General features: G+C 38.7%; 1 protein-coding gene across 2 annotated transcripts in view; it reads left to right on the forward strand.

Moving 5' to 3' along the window:
- Window positions 1–11,284, forward strand: part of Iws1 (interacts with SUPT6H, CTD assembly factor 1) — a 48,789-nt gene extending 37,505 nt beyond the window's left edge. The window contains exon 14 of one of the 2 annotated variants that reach the window (XM_058585409.1): window positions 8,780–11,284. In XM_058585409.1, the coding sequence (XP_058441392.1) occupies window positions 8,780–8,785 (6 nt within the window). In that variant the 3' untranslated portion in view covers window positions 8,786–11,284. Of the gene's footprint in view, window positions 1–63; window positions 5,674–8,779 lie in introns of those variants that run through there. The other variant, XM_058585408.1, reaches the window with a different exon arrangement.
- The last annotated feature ends 2,917 nt before the right edge of the window (window positions 11,285–14,201 follow it).

The raw sequence follows: 14,201 nt of genomic DNA on the forward strand, positions 1-14,201 counted from the left end.
ATGACCTATTTGATTTTTTTTTTTTTAGAGAGAGAGAATTTTAATATTTTTTTTTTTTTTTAGTTTTTGGCGGACACAACATCTTTATTTGTACGTGGTGCTGAGGATCGAACCCGGGCCGCACGCATGCCAGGCGAGCGCGCTACCGCTTGAGCCACATCCCCAGCCCACCTATTTGATTTAATCATCCATACCTGCATAGTGAGGTCCATTAAGAGCTCTGGACACCTAAGCAAGCTTAGTAGAGTTTCCTGGTGGGTGAACTCACTGATGTGCCAGAAGAATGGGACACAGAATCTCTGCATTCCCTTCTTAAACCCCCTTCTGTGGATCTACATTTGACTAACAGGTCTAACATTCTTTATAATAAAACTAACCACAAGTATAGTGCTCTATAGGATTAGTACCTTCCTTAGTTCTCTGAGACATCTTAGCAAACTCTTGACAAGAGATTCATGAGAACCCCAAATTTGTAAACATTCAATCCAAAGTATCAGTGGTCTGGAGAACTCAGTATGGCCAGCACCTATCAGAATTGAAATACAGTACCCCAGTTGGAATTGTACTATAATACCAACAATATCTTATGTCTTAGTATTAATCATTTTATATTAATTTTTTTCCTCCAAGAGTAGGGAATTACAGTAGAAAAATTTCAGGAAGTCGTTAATAATTATCTAATTATTTTAGTAGTCTCTAAAGACTTAATTATGAGAGCTCTGATGGGTCAAGCTGAGTAAATCCAATAAAATTTTAATTAGCCTTGGTTTTCATAAAGACCTTTGAGTGGTCTACATAACATGAAGTATATGCACTGAAACACAAGAATCTCTCAGAACCTATCTTCATTTAAGTTGCAACAAATTCAGAAGCACAAGATTGTAAAAAAGTATATATTAGAAGGTAATGGCTAACCACTAGATGGAGACAAAACAACCTTTCAGCTGTGTTACTTTTTATTTACCCTCAAAAATGTTTCCAGTGCCTTCCAAATGTTGACAATTAAGACAGTTGTAAACAAGTTGTTAAAGATTTTCAAGTTATTAACGTTTTGGCCTTTATTATAGTAAGCTCCAGTTATCTGAAAATGTCACATGGAAGTTAAAAGTGATGGTACCAGGTAATAAAGTGATAATCACACCCTGGGAATTAAAAATGATGAGAAATTCTCTTATACTAAGTTTAAAGGAAAAAAAATTAACTAGTTTCTATATAAATGATCTGGTGTATGGCTTACTTGGCGGCATCTCAAACCTAGTCCACCAGAATAACTTTTTTTCCCCTGATTTAAAAATATTTCCAATTTAGTAAAGTTAACTCCATGTACCCTTCATTGATACTTACCACTTTGCCATACTTAACTTTGTCACCTTATATGTACATACTGTTGCTTTTTGCAGGTGTGTGTGTCTAGCTTGTTGACAGCTCACCTCTGGAGCCCCAAATACTTAAGCATTTTCTTACAAAAACATGGATTTACCCAGTTAATTTTTATCACTTGGTTAGGGTGATTCAAAGTTACTTAGTCTTTCAGTTTTTTTGTGATATTTTGTAATTGTGGTAAAAGATATATAACATGAAGTTTAACCATGTTAAGTGCACATCTTTTAGGTGCACAGTTTAATGGCATTGAGTGCACTTCATTGTTGGGCACCCATCTCCAGAAATCTTTCATCTCATAAAACTATGTACCATTAAACAATCTCCTATTCTCCCTCCCACCAGCTTTGCAAACATCATTCTATTTTCTGTTTTTTACTGTATGTACATAACTTTCTTCATTCTGGTATTAATGTCTTATCAAATATATTATTTGCGAATAGTTTTTCTAATTCGGTAATTTGACTTCTCATTCTGTTGATTGTGTCCTTTGGTGTACAGTTTTAATTTTGATGTAGTTTATCTTTCTTTTATGCCCGTGCTTTTGGGGTCATCAAAAAATCATTGCCAAATGCATTATTATAAAGCTTTTGCCTTGTTCTAAGTTTGTAGCTTTACCTTTTTTGTTTACGTCTTTATCCATTTTGACACTGTTTTGTCCGTTATGTAAGATAAAGACCCAGCTTCATTTTTTTGAATGTGAATATCTACTTTTTTCAAATACTGCTAGTTGAGAAGACCGAGATGTCCTTTTGCCATTTGATCGTCTTGGCACCCTTTCCAAAAATGTTTTGACCATATATGTGAGGGGTTTACTCCTGTGCTTTGTTTCATTCATATTGTTCTGTCTTTCGTCTCCAGTAAACTATCCGGATTACTATCTTTGCAATAAGTTCTGAAGACAAGAAATGTGAGTCCTCCACCTTTGTTGGGTTTTCCCTAACCCCAAGAATTTTTTTTACTATTTGGGTTTCTTTGAGATTTCATGTGAACTACAGGGTGAATTTTTCTATTTCTGCAATAAGCATTGTTGGGATTTTGATTGTGTTGAGTCTGTAGATTATTTTAGGTAGGATTTCCATCTCAAAAATATTAAGTCTTGCCTGGCCCAGCGACGCATGCCTGTAATCCCGGCAGTTTGGGAGGCTGAGACAGGAAGATTAAGAGTTCAAAGCCAGCCTCAGTAATGGTGAGTCACTAAGCTACTCAGTAAGACCCTGTCTCTAAATAAAATACAAACTAGGACAGGAGATGTGGCTCAGTGGTCAAGTGCCCCTGAGTTCAATCCCTAGTACAAAAAAAAAAAAAAACAATTAAAATCCATAAACAATACTTTCACTTATTGATGCCTTTAATTTCAAAAACATTTTCAGTATGCAAGTTTTTTGTGTCCCTGATTAAGTATTTTATTCTTTTTGATACTACAGTAAATGGAATGGTTTTCTTAATTTCCTTTTAGGGTTGCTCACTGTTCACATGTACATATGCACCTGATTTTTGTGCATTGATTTTACGTGCTACAGTTTGGCTGAATTTGTTTATTCTGAAAGTTTTGTTGAGGCTTTGTTTTGTGGAATATCTAGGCATTTCTGCATTTGATGTGTCATCTACAGTTTTACTTCTTTGTTTCAAATGTGAGTATCTTTTATTTCTTTTTCTTTCCTATTTTATATGGCTAGACTTTAGTACTGTGTCGAATACAAGTGGTGAAAGTGGACATCTTTGCATTATTCCTGATATTGGAGAAAAACTGTCAGTCTTTCATTATGTTAATGATGGGCTTTTCATATGTCCTTTATTATGTTGACTTTCCTTCTATTCCTAATTTCTTGGGTGTTTTTATCAAGAAAGGGTGTTGAATTTTGACAAAAGCTTTTTGTTCATCAATAGAGAAGAAGGGTTTTTTTTCCTTTATTCTGTTAGTGTGGTATCAATTGATTTGTTATATGATGAATCATTCTGGGAATAAATCCCTGTTAGTCACCATGTGCCTTTTAATGTGCTGTTGAAATTCTATTTGCTAGCATTTTATTGAAGACTTTTGCAATGTTTATCAAGGACAGTAGTCTTTAGTTTTCTTGTAATGTCAGTGTAGTTTTGGTACCAGGATAATGCTGTCTTCAAGAAGAGGGAAGTCTTCTTTCCTCTTCAATTTTTTGGAGCAATATGAGGAGGATTGGCATTAGGTCTATAAGTAGTTTGATGGAGTTCACCTGTAAAGCCCTCTGGTCCTGTACTTTTTTGTTGGAAGAATTTTGGAAACTAAATGCAGTCTCCTTACTAGTTACAAATCTATTAACGATTTATATTTGTTCATGATTCAGAGTTGAAAGGTTGTGCTTCTAGGACTTTGTCCATTTCATCTGTATAATCCCAATTTGATAGCATGTAATTGTTCATAGTATTCTATGCTCCTTTTTTATTTCTGTAAAAGTGGTCACAACTTCTCCATGTTCAGTTTTTTGAGTCTTTTTTCCTTTCTAGTTCTAGCTCTGAATGTCCTTTTTTTTTTTTTTTTTTTTTTCAAACTTTCTGAAGAACTAACTCTTGGTTCCTTTCTTTTTCTCTTGTTTTCCTGTCCTCTATTTTGTATATATCTACTCTAAATTTTGTTCTTTTTTACTCTTGTTTGTTTTGTGCTTGCTTAGTTTGTTCTTTTCCTATTTCCTTAAGGTTAGACTATTGTTTCAGTTTTTTATTTTTTTAAAACCAGGGGTGCTTAATCACTGAGCCACATCCCCAGCCCTTTTTTATGTTGTATTTAGAGATGGGGTTTTGCTGAGTTGCTTAGGGCTTTGCTAAGGTGCTGAGACTGGTTTTGAACTCATGATCCTCCTGCCTTAGCCTCCCGAGCTGCTGGGATTACAGGTGTGTGCCACCATGCCCGGCTCAAAATATTTTTTTAATGTAAGCATTTACAGTTATAAATTTCTCTCATAGCATTACTTTTGTTGCACCCCATCATATTTGATATTTTGTTTTATTTTCTCTCAAGATATTTTCTAATTTCTCTTGTGATTTCTTCTTTGACTAATTAGTTTAAGACCAATTACTGTTTAATTTCCACATATTTGTGGATTTTCTAATATCTGTCTGCTATTGATTTCTAATTTTAATATATTGCCTAGAGAGATACTTTGTATAGTTTTAACATTTTAAAATGTATTAAGACTGTTTCATGGCCTAATATATCCCAGAGAATGTTCCTTGTGTACTTGAGATATGTCTGTATTCGACTTATTAGTGGGTAGTATGTTCTGTTTATGTGTGGTAAATCCAGATGATCTGTGGTGGTGTTCAAGTCTTTTATTTCCTTATTTATATTCCATCTTACTGTTCTGTCTGTAATCGATAGTAGAGTATTGAAACCTCCAACTATTATTATACAGCTGTCTATTTCTCCCTCAATTCTGTCAATACTTGCTTTTATATACTTAGGAGCTCTGGTGTTTTGGTGTATATATGTTTATAATTGTTATGTGTACTTGATGAATTGACCTTTATTTCATTATGTAACGTTCTTGTCTTTGTGATAGATTTTGACATGAGTCTTTTCTGTCTAATATTAGCCATCCCTGCTCTCTTTTAGTTACTATTTGAATAGATTATCTTTTTTCATCCTTTTATCATCAACTAATGTGTGCTTAGGTCTTAAGTGAATCTCTTCCATTATAGGCAGTATATAGTTGGATCTTCTCGGCTTTTAATCTATTCTGCAAAGCTGTATATTTTATGTGGGAGCTAAATCCATTTGCATATAAAGGAATCACTGATAGGGAAGGACTTATTTACCTCTGCCGTTTTGTTGTTTGTTTTCTGTTAATATCACAGCTTTTTGTTGTTGTTCCTCATTTTCTCCCAAACTGCCTTTGTCTTTAGTTAATTTTTCTAATAGCGCCATGTTTGATTCCCTTCTCATTTCTTTTTGTGTATTCTACATATTTTTTTTTCATCATGGGGCTTGTGTAAAACAACATCCTAACATTATAATAACCTGTTTTTAAATATAATTTACTGTGTGTGTGTGTGTGTGTGTGTGTACTGGGGATCAAATCCAGGGCCTTACACATGCCAGACAAGAGTTCTTCCACTGAGCTGCATTCCCAGTCCTATTTTAAACTGATAACTTCCATCACATTCAAAGCTTCTACTCTACAGCTCTGCCCCCTTTTTGTTTCTGATATCACAAATTACATCTTTATATACTGTATACCCACTAGCATCAATTTATAATTTTTTATGCTTTTCTATTTTAAATCCTGTAACAGAATAAAAAGTGGAGTTATGAACAAATTATAATCATGTGGGTTTTTATGTTTGTCTATGTATTTACCTTTATTTTGTATGTCTTTGGGTTCGTCTAACATCCTTTCCTTAACCTTAAAGGACTCCCTTTAACATCACTTATGGGACAGATCTAGTGGTATTGAAATATCTTCAATTTTTCTTTATTTATGCCTTAAGTTTCTTTCTTATTTTGTCTATTTATTAGTATTGGGGATTGAATCCAGGGGCACTCTACCCCTGCACCATATCCCCAGTCCTTATTTTTTGAGACAGGGCCTCTCTAAGTTATCCATGCTGGCCTCAAACTTGCCATTTTCCTGCCTTAGCCTCTCTAATAGATGGGACTACTGGCAAGCACCACTATGCCCAGCTTCTCCCTCATTTTTGAAGGACAGTTTTACAAGATGCAGAATTCTTGGTTGACAAGACTCCCATGCTCTATTTTTATTACTTGAAATATATCATCCAGTTGCTTCTGGCCTGGGAGGTTTCTGCTGAGCTGATGTCCTGGGAGGCAGAAGGACACCCCTTTACTACTGAAATGCTATACACTTGGAGGTGGGGGTGGGGAATTGGATTAACCATTGCTTGATTTTTTTTTCCTACCCACCTGCATATTATTCCTCTCAGGTAGAAACGGTTGCATCAAACCCATTACCATCTCTGTTTTATGCTTTTCTATTGTGATAGCAGAATCCTCCAACCTTAGATTCACTGTGGATCAGGTGGACTGTAATGTTGCATGATGTGAACGTTCATTGCCTATATATAAAAGATTGTAGAGATGCTAGAGAAGTCCTAAGAGGAAGGATTGCCTGTTGTGGTTGCGAAAACACCTGAGCTCCTGTAGAGTCCAGGTCTCAAGTTGGCTAATTTTGGTACTATTAGCGATAGACATGTACTCCATGTTTGTCAGATTTTGAAGAAAATGGTGGAGTATGTCACAGGATTACCTGCTTTGTTTCAAGGAAGCTCAATAATAGAAGTACAGGTTTCCCAAAACTTGGAGGTGATAATTTGTAAAAGAATTTATCAGAAGATTCTTTTAAAACATTCCTGCTGTTTTAAAGAAGGGTTTGAACTACAGAGCTTGAAGAATAGCTAGAAGAGGGTTTGGTCCTGTGCTCTTACAAAGCCTGGAGTCCTGGACCTGAAGATTTTTCTCATAGTCTAACTGAAGTTAAGAATGCAAGGATGGAGGACCCGAGGGCAGCTGGATTTCCCTGATTTGATAAGGGAGCAAGGGTGGGGCTTTAGGAGAAACATTCACGAATGTTTTATTATGATGACCTGTTTGAACGGCATTGAGTTGTCAGTAAAGAGATTGGGGTTTGGTCTCCGACATGTGAGAATCTCTTGTGAGTGAGGGAATTCAAAGCTTCTTGTTTGAGAGTCGGCAGAGGAAAGAGAGGATTCCCAGCCCTTTAGATTTGCAGGAAGAGTAGTTTATTTGAAATTCTCTTTGTTTTCTGCTCTTTGAGCAAGAAGTTAAGAAGTGTTTTGGCTGAGGTAGCATGGAAATTGAGTGAGTTCCCAAGATCGCGTCTGTGTGAGACCAGCAGAAGTTAGGAGGTCAGTAAGCATTGGGGGTCCTCATGGAAGTCAACCAGTGTAGTTATGTGTAGCTATTCCAAGCTGCCATCTCTGAAGAACAAGTCAGGAGGAAATAGGTCAAAGAGGTGTGAGTTCTCGAGGCAGGGATCAGGTCCATCTAATAGTTTCTATTTAATTCATTGAGTTGAACTAGCAGTTCATGTTTTATGTAGATCGTAATTCTATGAGTTGAGGAAAATGGCACAGAGAGACCAAGATGCCGCCTCTCTGGTGAGTTGCAGAGCCAGAATTCCAGCTCAGATCTCCTGATCTGAGCAAGTGTCAATTTTTGTAAAAAACAAAACATGTACCCATGTGCTCCTCGGATCTTTTCTACATGGAGCATCTAGTAGCTTTTATTGTTCAGAGTTTTCATTCCTTGGCTTTTATTTTCTGATCTTTCCTAATTATTGCTATTTGTTTTTATCAAGGAAGGAAGAAAACCATGAGATAGATAAAGCTAGTTAAGGGTTTCTTGAGAATATAATATTCAGAATCAAATCAGAGGATTCAAATATAAAAATTTCAGTCTAACCATATTAGAGACGAATTCAGGATGAAATTATCTTCTAGCAACCAATTTTCCTTTTTCAAACCCTTTAAAGGAAAACCTCATAAGTCAATCCCATGGCATAAATGGCATTATAAGGAATATCATAGACTTAATTTACGGAAAGGGAGAAGAACTAGAACTGGCCTTGTGCCTATTAGGTGTTAGGTTCCTCTGTGACCTTTTTATATATTACCCTTTTTCATCTTTACAAGTAGTTGTTATCTTTTTTATAAGTGAGAAAAATAGGTCCAAATGACTGGCCACCTATAATCACACAGTAAGTAGCAAGCCATTCATGGATCTAAAGTGAATATTTTCTGTCCCCAAAGCTGTCTATTATAATATGATGATTTCTGGATGAAATACTAGGATTTTTTTTTTTTTAATGAGACATTTTTTGTTGTTGTTTGACACTGTAAATTGAACCTGGGCACTTTGCCATTAAGCTACATCCCTAGCACCCACCCACCCCCTGCCTTTTTTTTTTTTTTTTCTTTTGAGACAGCATCTCCCTGATTTGGCCAGATTGGACTCAAACTTATGAACTTCCTATCCTGCCTCAGCCTCTCAAGTCGCTGGTATTACAGGTGTGCATCACAGCACCCAATGAAATACTAGGATTGAATATATCCTAAGAGTTTTCATGTTGAACCTCAAGTTGTCCTTGGACCTTGTGAAGTTTTTACCATATGAAGTGAATATCTTATATTCATTTTTTTCAGGTTTTGCTGTTACCACTCAACATAATCACATTGAATAATAAATGGAAAATGTTAGAACATTGATAAGCTAATATCCTGATGATTAGACTCAGTGGGGCACAGCTAGGCAGGAGATTTGTTTGGCCTTACTGGTACATGGTTAGATGATTGCAGTCTTTGAACACCACCTTCATTGATTTCATTGTGTTAAGGATCCTGGGTGGAAATCTTAAACTTGTCTACCTTTGGATTTGATTATCAACAGGTCTAAAAAGGCTGGAGTGAGCCACTTGCACAGGTAATGGGAGTCCCAAGAGGAAACTTACCAAAAGAGCAGGAGCAATCTGACATCAAGCCCAGGTTCCCAAGAAGGTACAATGCTGGAGATGAGCCATAGTTCCTGACCTAGCTACCTTGAAGGTAGGTAGACTCCCTGGGGAAGGAAGGGCTGTGGGTATGAACCAAAAGTTATGTCAAGAGACAATGGAATACTGAAGTTCAAAAAGTTTTCCTTCTTCAGAACCTAGAAAGAACTTTCTCACCTCACCAGAGTAGGAGCTTATATTGAGGCACATATTCTTAGGATTCTTAGAAAAACCTGGGGAAGAAGGATTTTCCTTGAGGTGGGACTTACTATATTTGCATAGCCATTGAGATTTAGATATTTTTATGAAACAATTTCATTTGTCCTCATTAAGGCTGGGAAAGTTTCCTTTCTGCTACATCTTAAAATAGGCAAATGGACAGTATTTTCAAGATGACCAGGAAAGTAGAGCTTGGGATATAGCTCAGTTGGTAGAGTGCTTACCTCACATGCAAAAGGCCATGGGTTCAATCCCGAGCTCTACCACACACACACACACACAAAAAGTGACTAAGAAAGTAATAGTTTACTTCTTTATTAAGGAAAGAATTTAGTCCCACACAACCCATGATCTGTACCCCAGCCCTCACTGCCCCCACTGTTTCTCTGATCTCATGTCAACTCCAGCACCTTCTGGCAGCCTCACCTCACATTCATGCCTCAGGGCCTTTGCACTTTCCTTTTTTCTTGATATGAATGATGTTTCTCCCACCCAACCCCTGGCCTGTTCTCTTCAAATGTCCTTGCAGCTTGCTCCCATGCTTCCTTCAGGTATCTGTTGAAGTGTCACCTCATCTGTGAGGTCTTCCCTGACCTTATGGAAAAGAGCAACAACTGCTCCCACTAATCTGCTTCATTTTTCTCCAAAGAACTTTGTACTGTCTAACAAACCATATATTTACTTATTTATTCATAGAGTCTATCCACATCAGAATGGGAGCCTGTAAGTGCAGGAACTCTGTTCATTCACTAATATGCCCCCAGCAACCAAAATATTGTCACACCTACACATTAAATAAATTTGATTTATGAGTGGCCTTTGTTTTCCATTTTCTTTCATCACTAATTAATTGGACATTCACTGAGCCCTACTGGGTAGCAGAGAACCAAAGATAAAAACGATAGTCCCTGCCCTTAATAAGGTCACACTGTGAGGAGGAAGGCAGATAAGCAACACTCACTTTAAATGCAGTATGTGTGTGTGTTGGGCGGGGGGGTTAGTCAGCTTTTCATCTCTGTGACCAAAACCCTGACAAGAACAACTTTGAAGAGGAAAAGTTCATTGGGCTCATGGTCAGAGATTCAGTCCATGGTCAGCTGACTCCATTGCCCTGGGCCCAAGGAGATAGACCATCATCACAGCAGAAGGACGTTGCAAAGGAAAGCTGCTCACCTCATGGTGGTCAGGAAGCAGAGAGAGAAAAGGGGAAGGGGCCTCAGGGAAGACAATCCTTCCAGAGCACACCCCCAGCAACCCACCCCCTCTAGCCGTGCCCTACCTGCCTACAGTTACCAACTAGTCAGGCCACTTAAACTAGGATGGACTGATGAGCTTACAGTCTCACGAGCCAATCTTTTCACCTCTGAATATTCCTGCATTCGCACAGGAGCTTTGGGGGGACACCTTATACATATATATATCCTAACTATAACACTGTTAAGAGGCACAGCTGGAGGAAATGAGGGAAAGCTTCATGGAAGAGGTGGTATCAAGCTGGGTCATGACGGGCAAGCATAATTATGATTTGTTAACACTTGCTGAGTGCTCACTATTTGCTGTGTCTCTGCTAAGCAGCTTAAAAATGCATCATTTAATGCAGTTTTCCAGTTTTATAACCAAGGTCCTAGAGCTACTACTTGGAGCTGAGATTCAAACCTGTTTTTTTCTGATTCTTGATCTCTTCTTTAACTATATGTTGGGCAGCCAAGAAGGGAAGACTCTGAGCAAAAGAAACAATATCCCAAGTATTAAAATTCCATGAAGTATTTGCAGGGAACTGTAGGGATTCTAGGAAATGTGGAAACAGAAGAGGTAGGAGAGAACACGTACCTCTTATAGGTAGTCTTATAGGCCATATGCTGTGGTCTGACATGATTTGAGTGTGTGCCCCAAGGATTTGTGTCTCAGGAGAATGATCCCCAATGTGCTAATGTAAGAGATAGTAGGACCTTAAGAGGTGGGAACTAGTGGGAAGTAATTAAGTCATGGGGGTTGGTTACTGCCCTAGAAAGGGATTCACGTATTTCTTGCAGGACCTAAGATAGGTCTTATGAAAGTAAGTTATAAAAAGAGGAAGATTTACCCAGTTTCTGGCTTCCATCTTGCCATGTGATCTCACATTCCTTTGCTCCTGCTATGTGCCATCATGATGTGATGATACAGACAAGGAGGTCCTTTCACCTCCAAAACTATCAACTAAATAAACCTCTTTTCTTTATAAAGTACCCAGCCTCTGGTATTTTATTGTAACAAAAGAAAATGGATTAATACAGCACAAGTTTTTCGTTCCTGTGCTTCCTTCCTCCTCCCAGAGTACTTGTTCTCACTACTCTTCGATCTGAAGAAAGAATTCCATTATTCAAGCAGGTGATTCACTATTAGGTTGAAGTGGTCCATACAGGTGGGAATAGGACAATAACTGTGAGAATGAACGAGAGATGACAGAAAAGATCTTCAGAGATAGGATTACTAGAACCTGATCCCCACATGGCTGTTGGAGAGGTAAGAGGCTTGGCCTGATTGAGTGAGGGAACAGAAGTGCTTGTAACTAGAGCAGAACATGAAGAAAAAGCCAATGGGAGCCAGAGATGAACAGTGAGTTTGATGTGAAGGGCCTGTGGCTCATTGAGAGAGGAGATAACCAGTGCTGAGCTTGATGTCAAAGGTGAGATCTCAGGGAAGAGTCAGAGGTGACAAACAGCAGTCACAGAATTTAAGATATTGCCCAGGAGAATCCAGAGGTACACAGCAATAGACCAGGGTCAGACCCTTAGGAGCCCCAACATGTGAGAACACCAGCTGTGGGTTTTAGGAATCTTCTTGGCACTAACAACTGTGAACTGGCATTGTATTGTTTTCAGATGATCTGTTGTGAAATCATTATTGGATAAAAATATTATCTAAACCTTTAAGGGAATTTTTTGGTAATTTTCTTAGTTTAAAAACAAAAGTCATCTGAGGTAAGCATGGTGACATAGGCTTGTAATCTCAGCTTCTTGGGAGGATAAGACAGGAAAATTGCCAAGTTCAAGGAGTCTGGGCAATTTAGAGAGAGCCTGTCTGAAAATAAAAAATAAAAAATTCTAAGGATGTAGTTCAATTGATGATTGCCCTCGAGTTCAATCCCCAGTAACACACCCACAAAATTATCTAAAAACATGAGCTTTCCTCCTTGAAGCGTTTTCTTCTATTGATGCTTGAGCAAAATGGCAGAGTTAGAAATCTCTTCAGTCGGGGCTGGGGTTGTAGCTCAGTGGTGGATCTCTTGCCTTGCATGTGTATGTCACTGAGTTTGATCCTCAGTACCATATAAAAACAAAATAAAGGCATTGTGTCCATCTACAATTTATATATATATATATATATATATATATATATATATATATATATATTTGAGCTCAACCTTCTCCCAAGCACAAAGTCCCCACCAAGTACTAAGTGTCCAGGTGAAACCCAGCTAGGGACCCCACCATTGCCCCTGCAGGAGTCTTCCATGTCAGAAGGCACCCAGCACCAAGCTTGCTGTCAGTGAGGATCTGGGTTGTTGCCTTTTTCCAGATGTTCACAAATGGCAAATCTATACACAAGAGAAGGTGGGAAACAGGCCTGAGGTAAGACAGAGAGCTCCAGATACTTCCTATCATTGTCCCCCTCTTTGTTCAGCAGAGTCTCAGATTCTGTTTGGGAAGGCAGTACAGAAGAATATGTTTGTCCCAGACAAATCCTGGGGCACATTTATAATGAGAAGAGGAAAGAACATTCTTCATGGCTATCTGCTTTGCATCCTCCTACTCAGGGACTTGTCCAGATCATGTCAGTGGATGAATGGGAAAAAGAATAGAAATAGCAAGAGAGGTGCTTTGAGGGCATCATGTGACCCTGAATCCTACTCCCTTTCTGCCGCTTATGGACACTATGACCTAGGGCAAGAGTCATTTCACCTCCCTAAGCCCCAGTTTCTTCCTCCCTGAGAAGGATGAAGGTCACAGGAATAAAGGTGCCCAGCAGGATGCCCAGCACACAGTAGATGCCCAATAGAGCTATCTCACTGATTATTTTCCAATGCCATTATGTTTTCCACCTGTTTGTTTATAATGGCACTGGACTTGGTAATGTGTGACTTTGTGTTTCCTTTACTATATGTGTTAGTTAGCTTTTTATTTCTTTGACCAAAATAACTTACAAGAACAGCTTAGAGGAGGGAAAGTTTATTTTGGCTCACAGTTTCAGAGATTAGGGTCTGTGGTCTGCTAACTCTATTGCTCTGGGTCCACAGTGAGGCAGAGCATCGTGGTGGACGGATGGGGTAGAGGAATGCTGCTCAACTCAGGATGGCCAGGAAGCACAGAGAGGAAAGGGAAAAGCGGCCCCCTGGCACCCACCTCTTCGAGCCATGTCCTTACCTGTCTGTTACCCCTCAGCCTGTTCAAGCCAGGATGGACTAATTAGGCTACAACTTTCATAATCTAATCATCCCACTTCCATACATTCCTGCATGAACACAGAAGCTTTGGGAGTTCAACTCATAACTAAATCATAACACCATGGTTAGCAATAGTATATCACGTCCCCAAGCTCTGCGATTTGACTAGACCTAGCCACAATGCTGACTCTACCAGCTTAACTCTGACTTGGCATAAGCCATTTCCTGTTTAATTCCTGTGGGAATGAGGAAGGCATCCACCTTATAGAAATGTTAAAAGAAGATGTAGCTGGGTGTAGTAGCTACATCTTATTTTCTTTTTAAGATGGCTCAGCATGCTCAGGCAAGAGGATCGCAAGTTCAGGGTCAGCCTCAGAAATTTAGTGAGGCTCTAAACAATTTAGCAAGACCCTGTCTCAAAATAAAAAATAAAAAGGGGGGCTGGGGTTATGGCTCAGCGGTAGAGCGCTCACCTTGCACATGCAAGGCCCTGGGTTCAATCCTCAGCACCACATAAAAATAAATAAATAAACAAAGTTATTTTAAAGGGGGAGAGTGGCTGGGGATATAGCTCAATGGTAAAGCACTCCTGGGTTCAATTCCTAGTACCAAAGGTGGGGCAGCAGTGAACGGGCAGATAAGATGTCATGCATGGGAGCTGCCTGGCATAAGGTCAACAC

Source organism: Marmota monax, unplaced genomic scaffold (assembly GCF_021218885.2).
Source record: "Marmota monax isolate L192 unplaced genomic scaffold, Marmota_monax_Labrador192_F-V1.1 WCK01_AAM20220418_F8-fsc00034, whole genome shotgun sequence".
NCBI lineage: Eukaryota > Metazoa > Chordata > Mammalia > Rodentia > Sciuridae > Marmota > Marmota monax.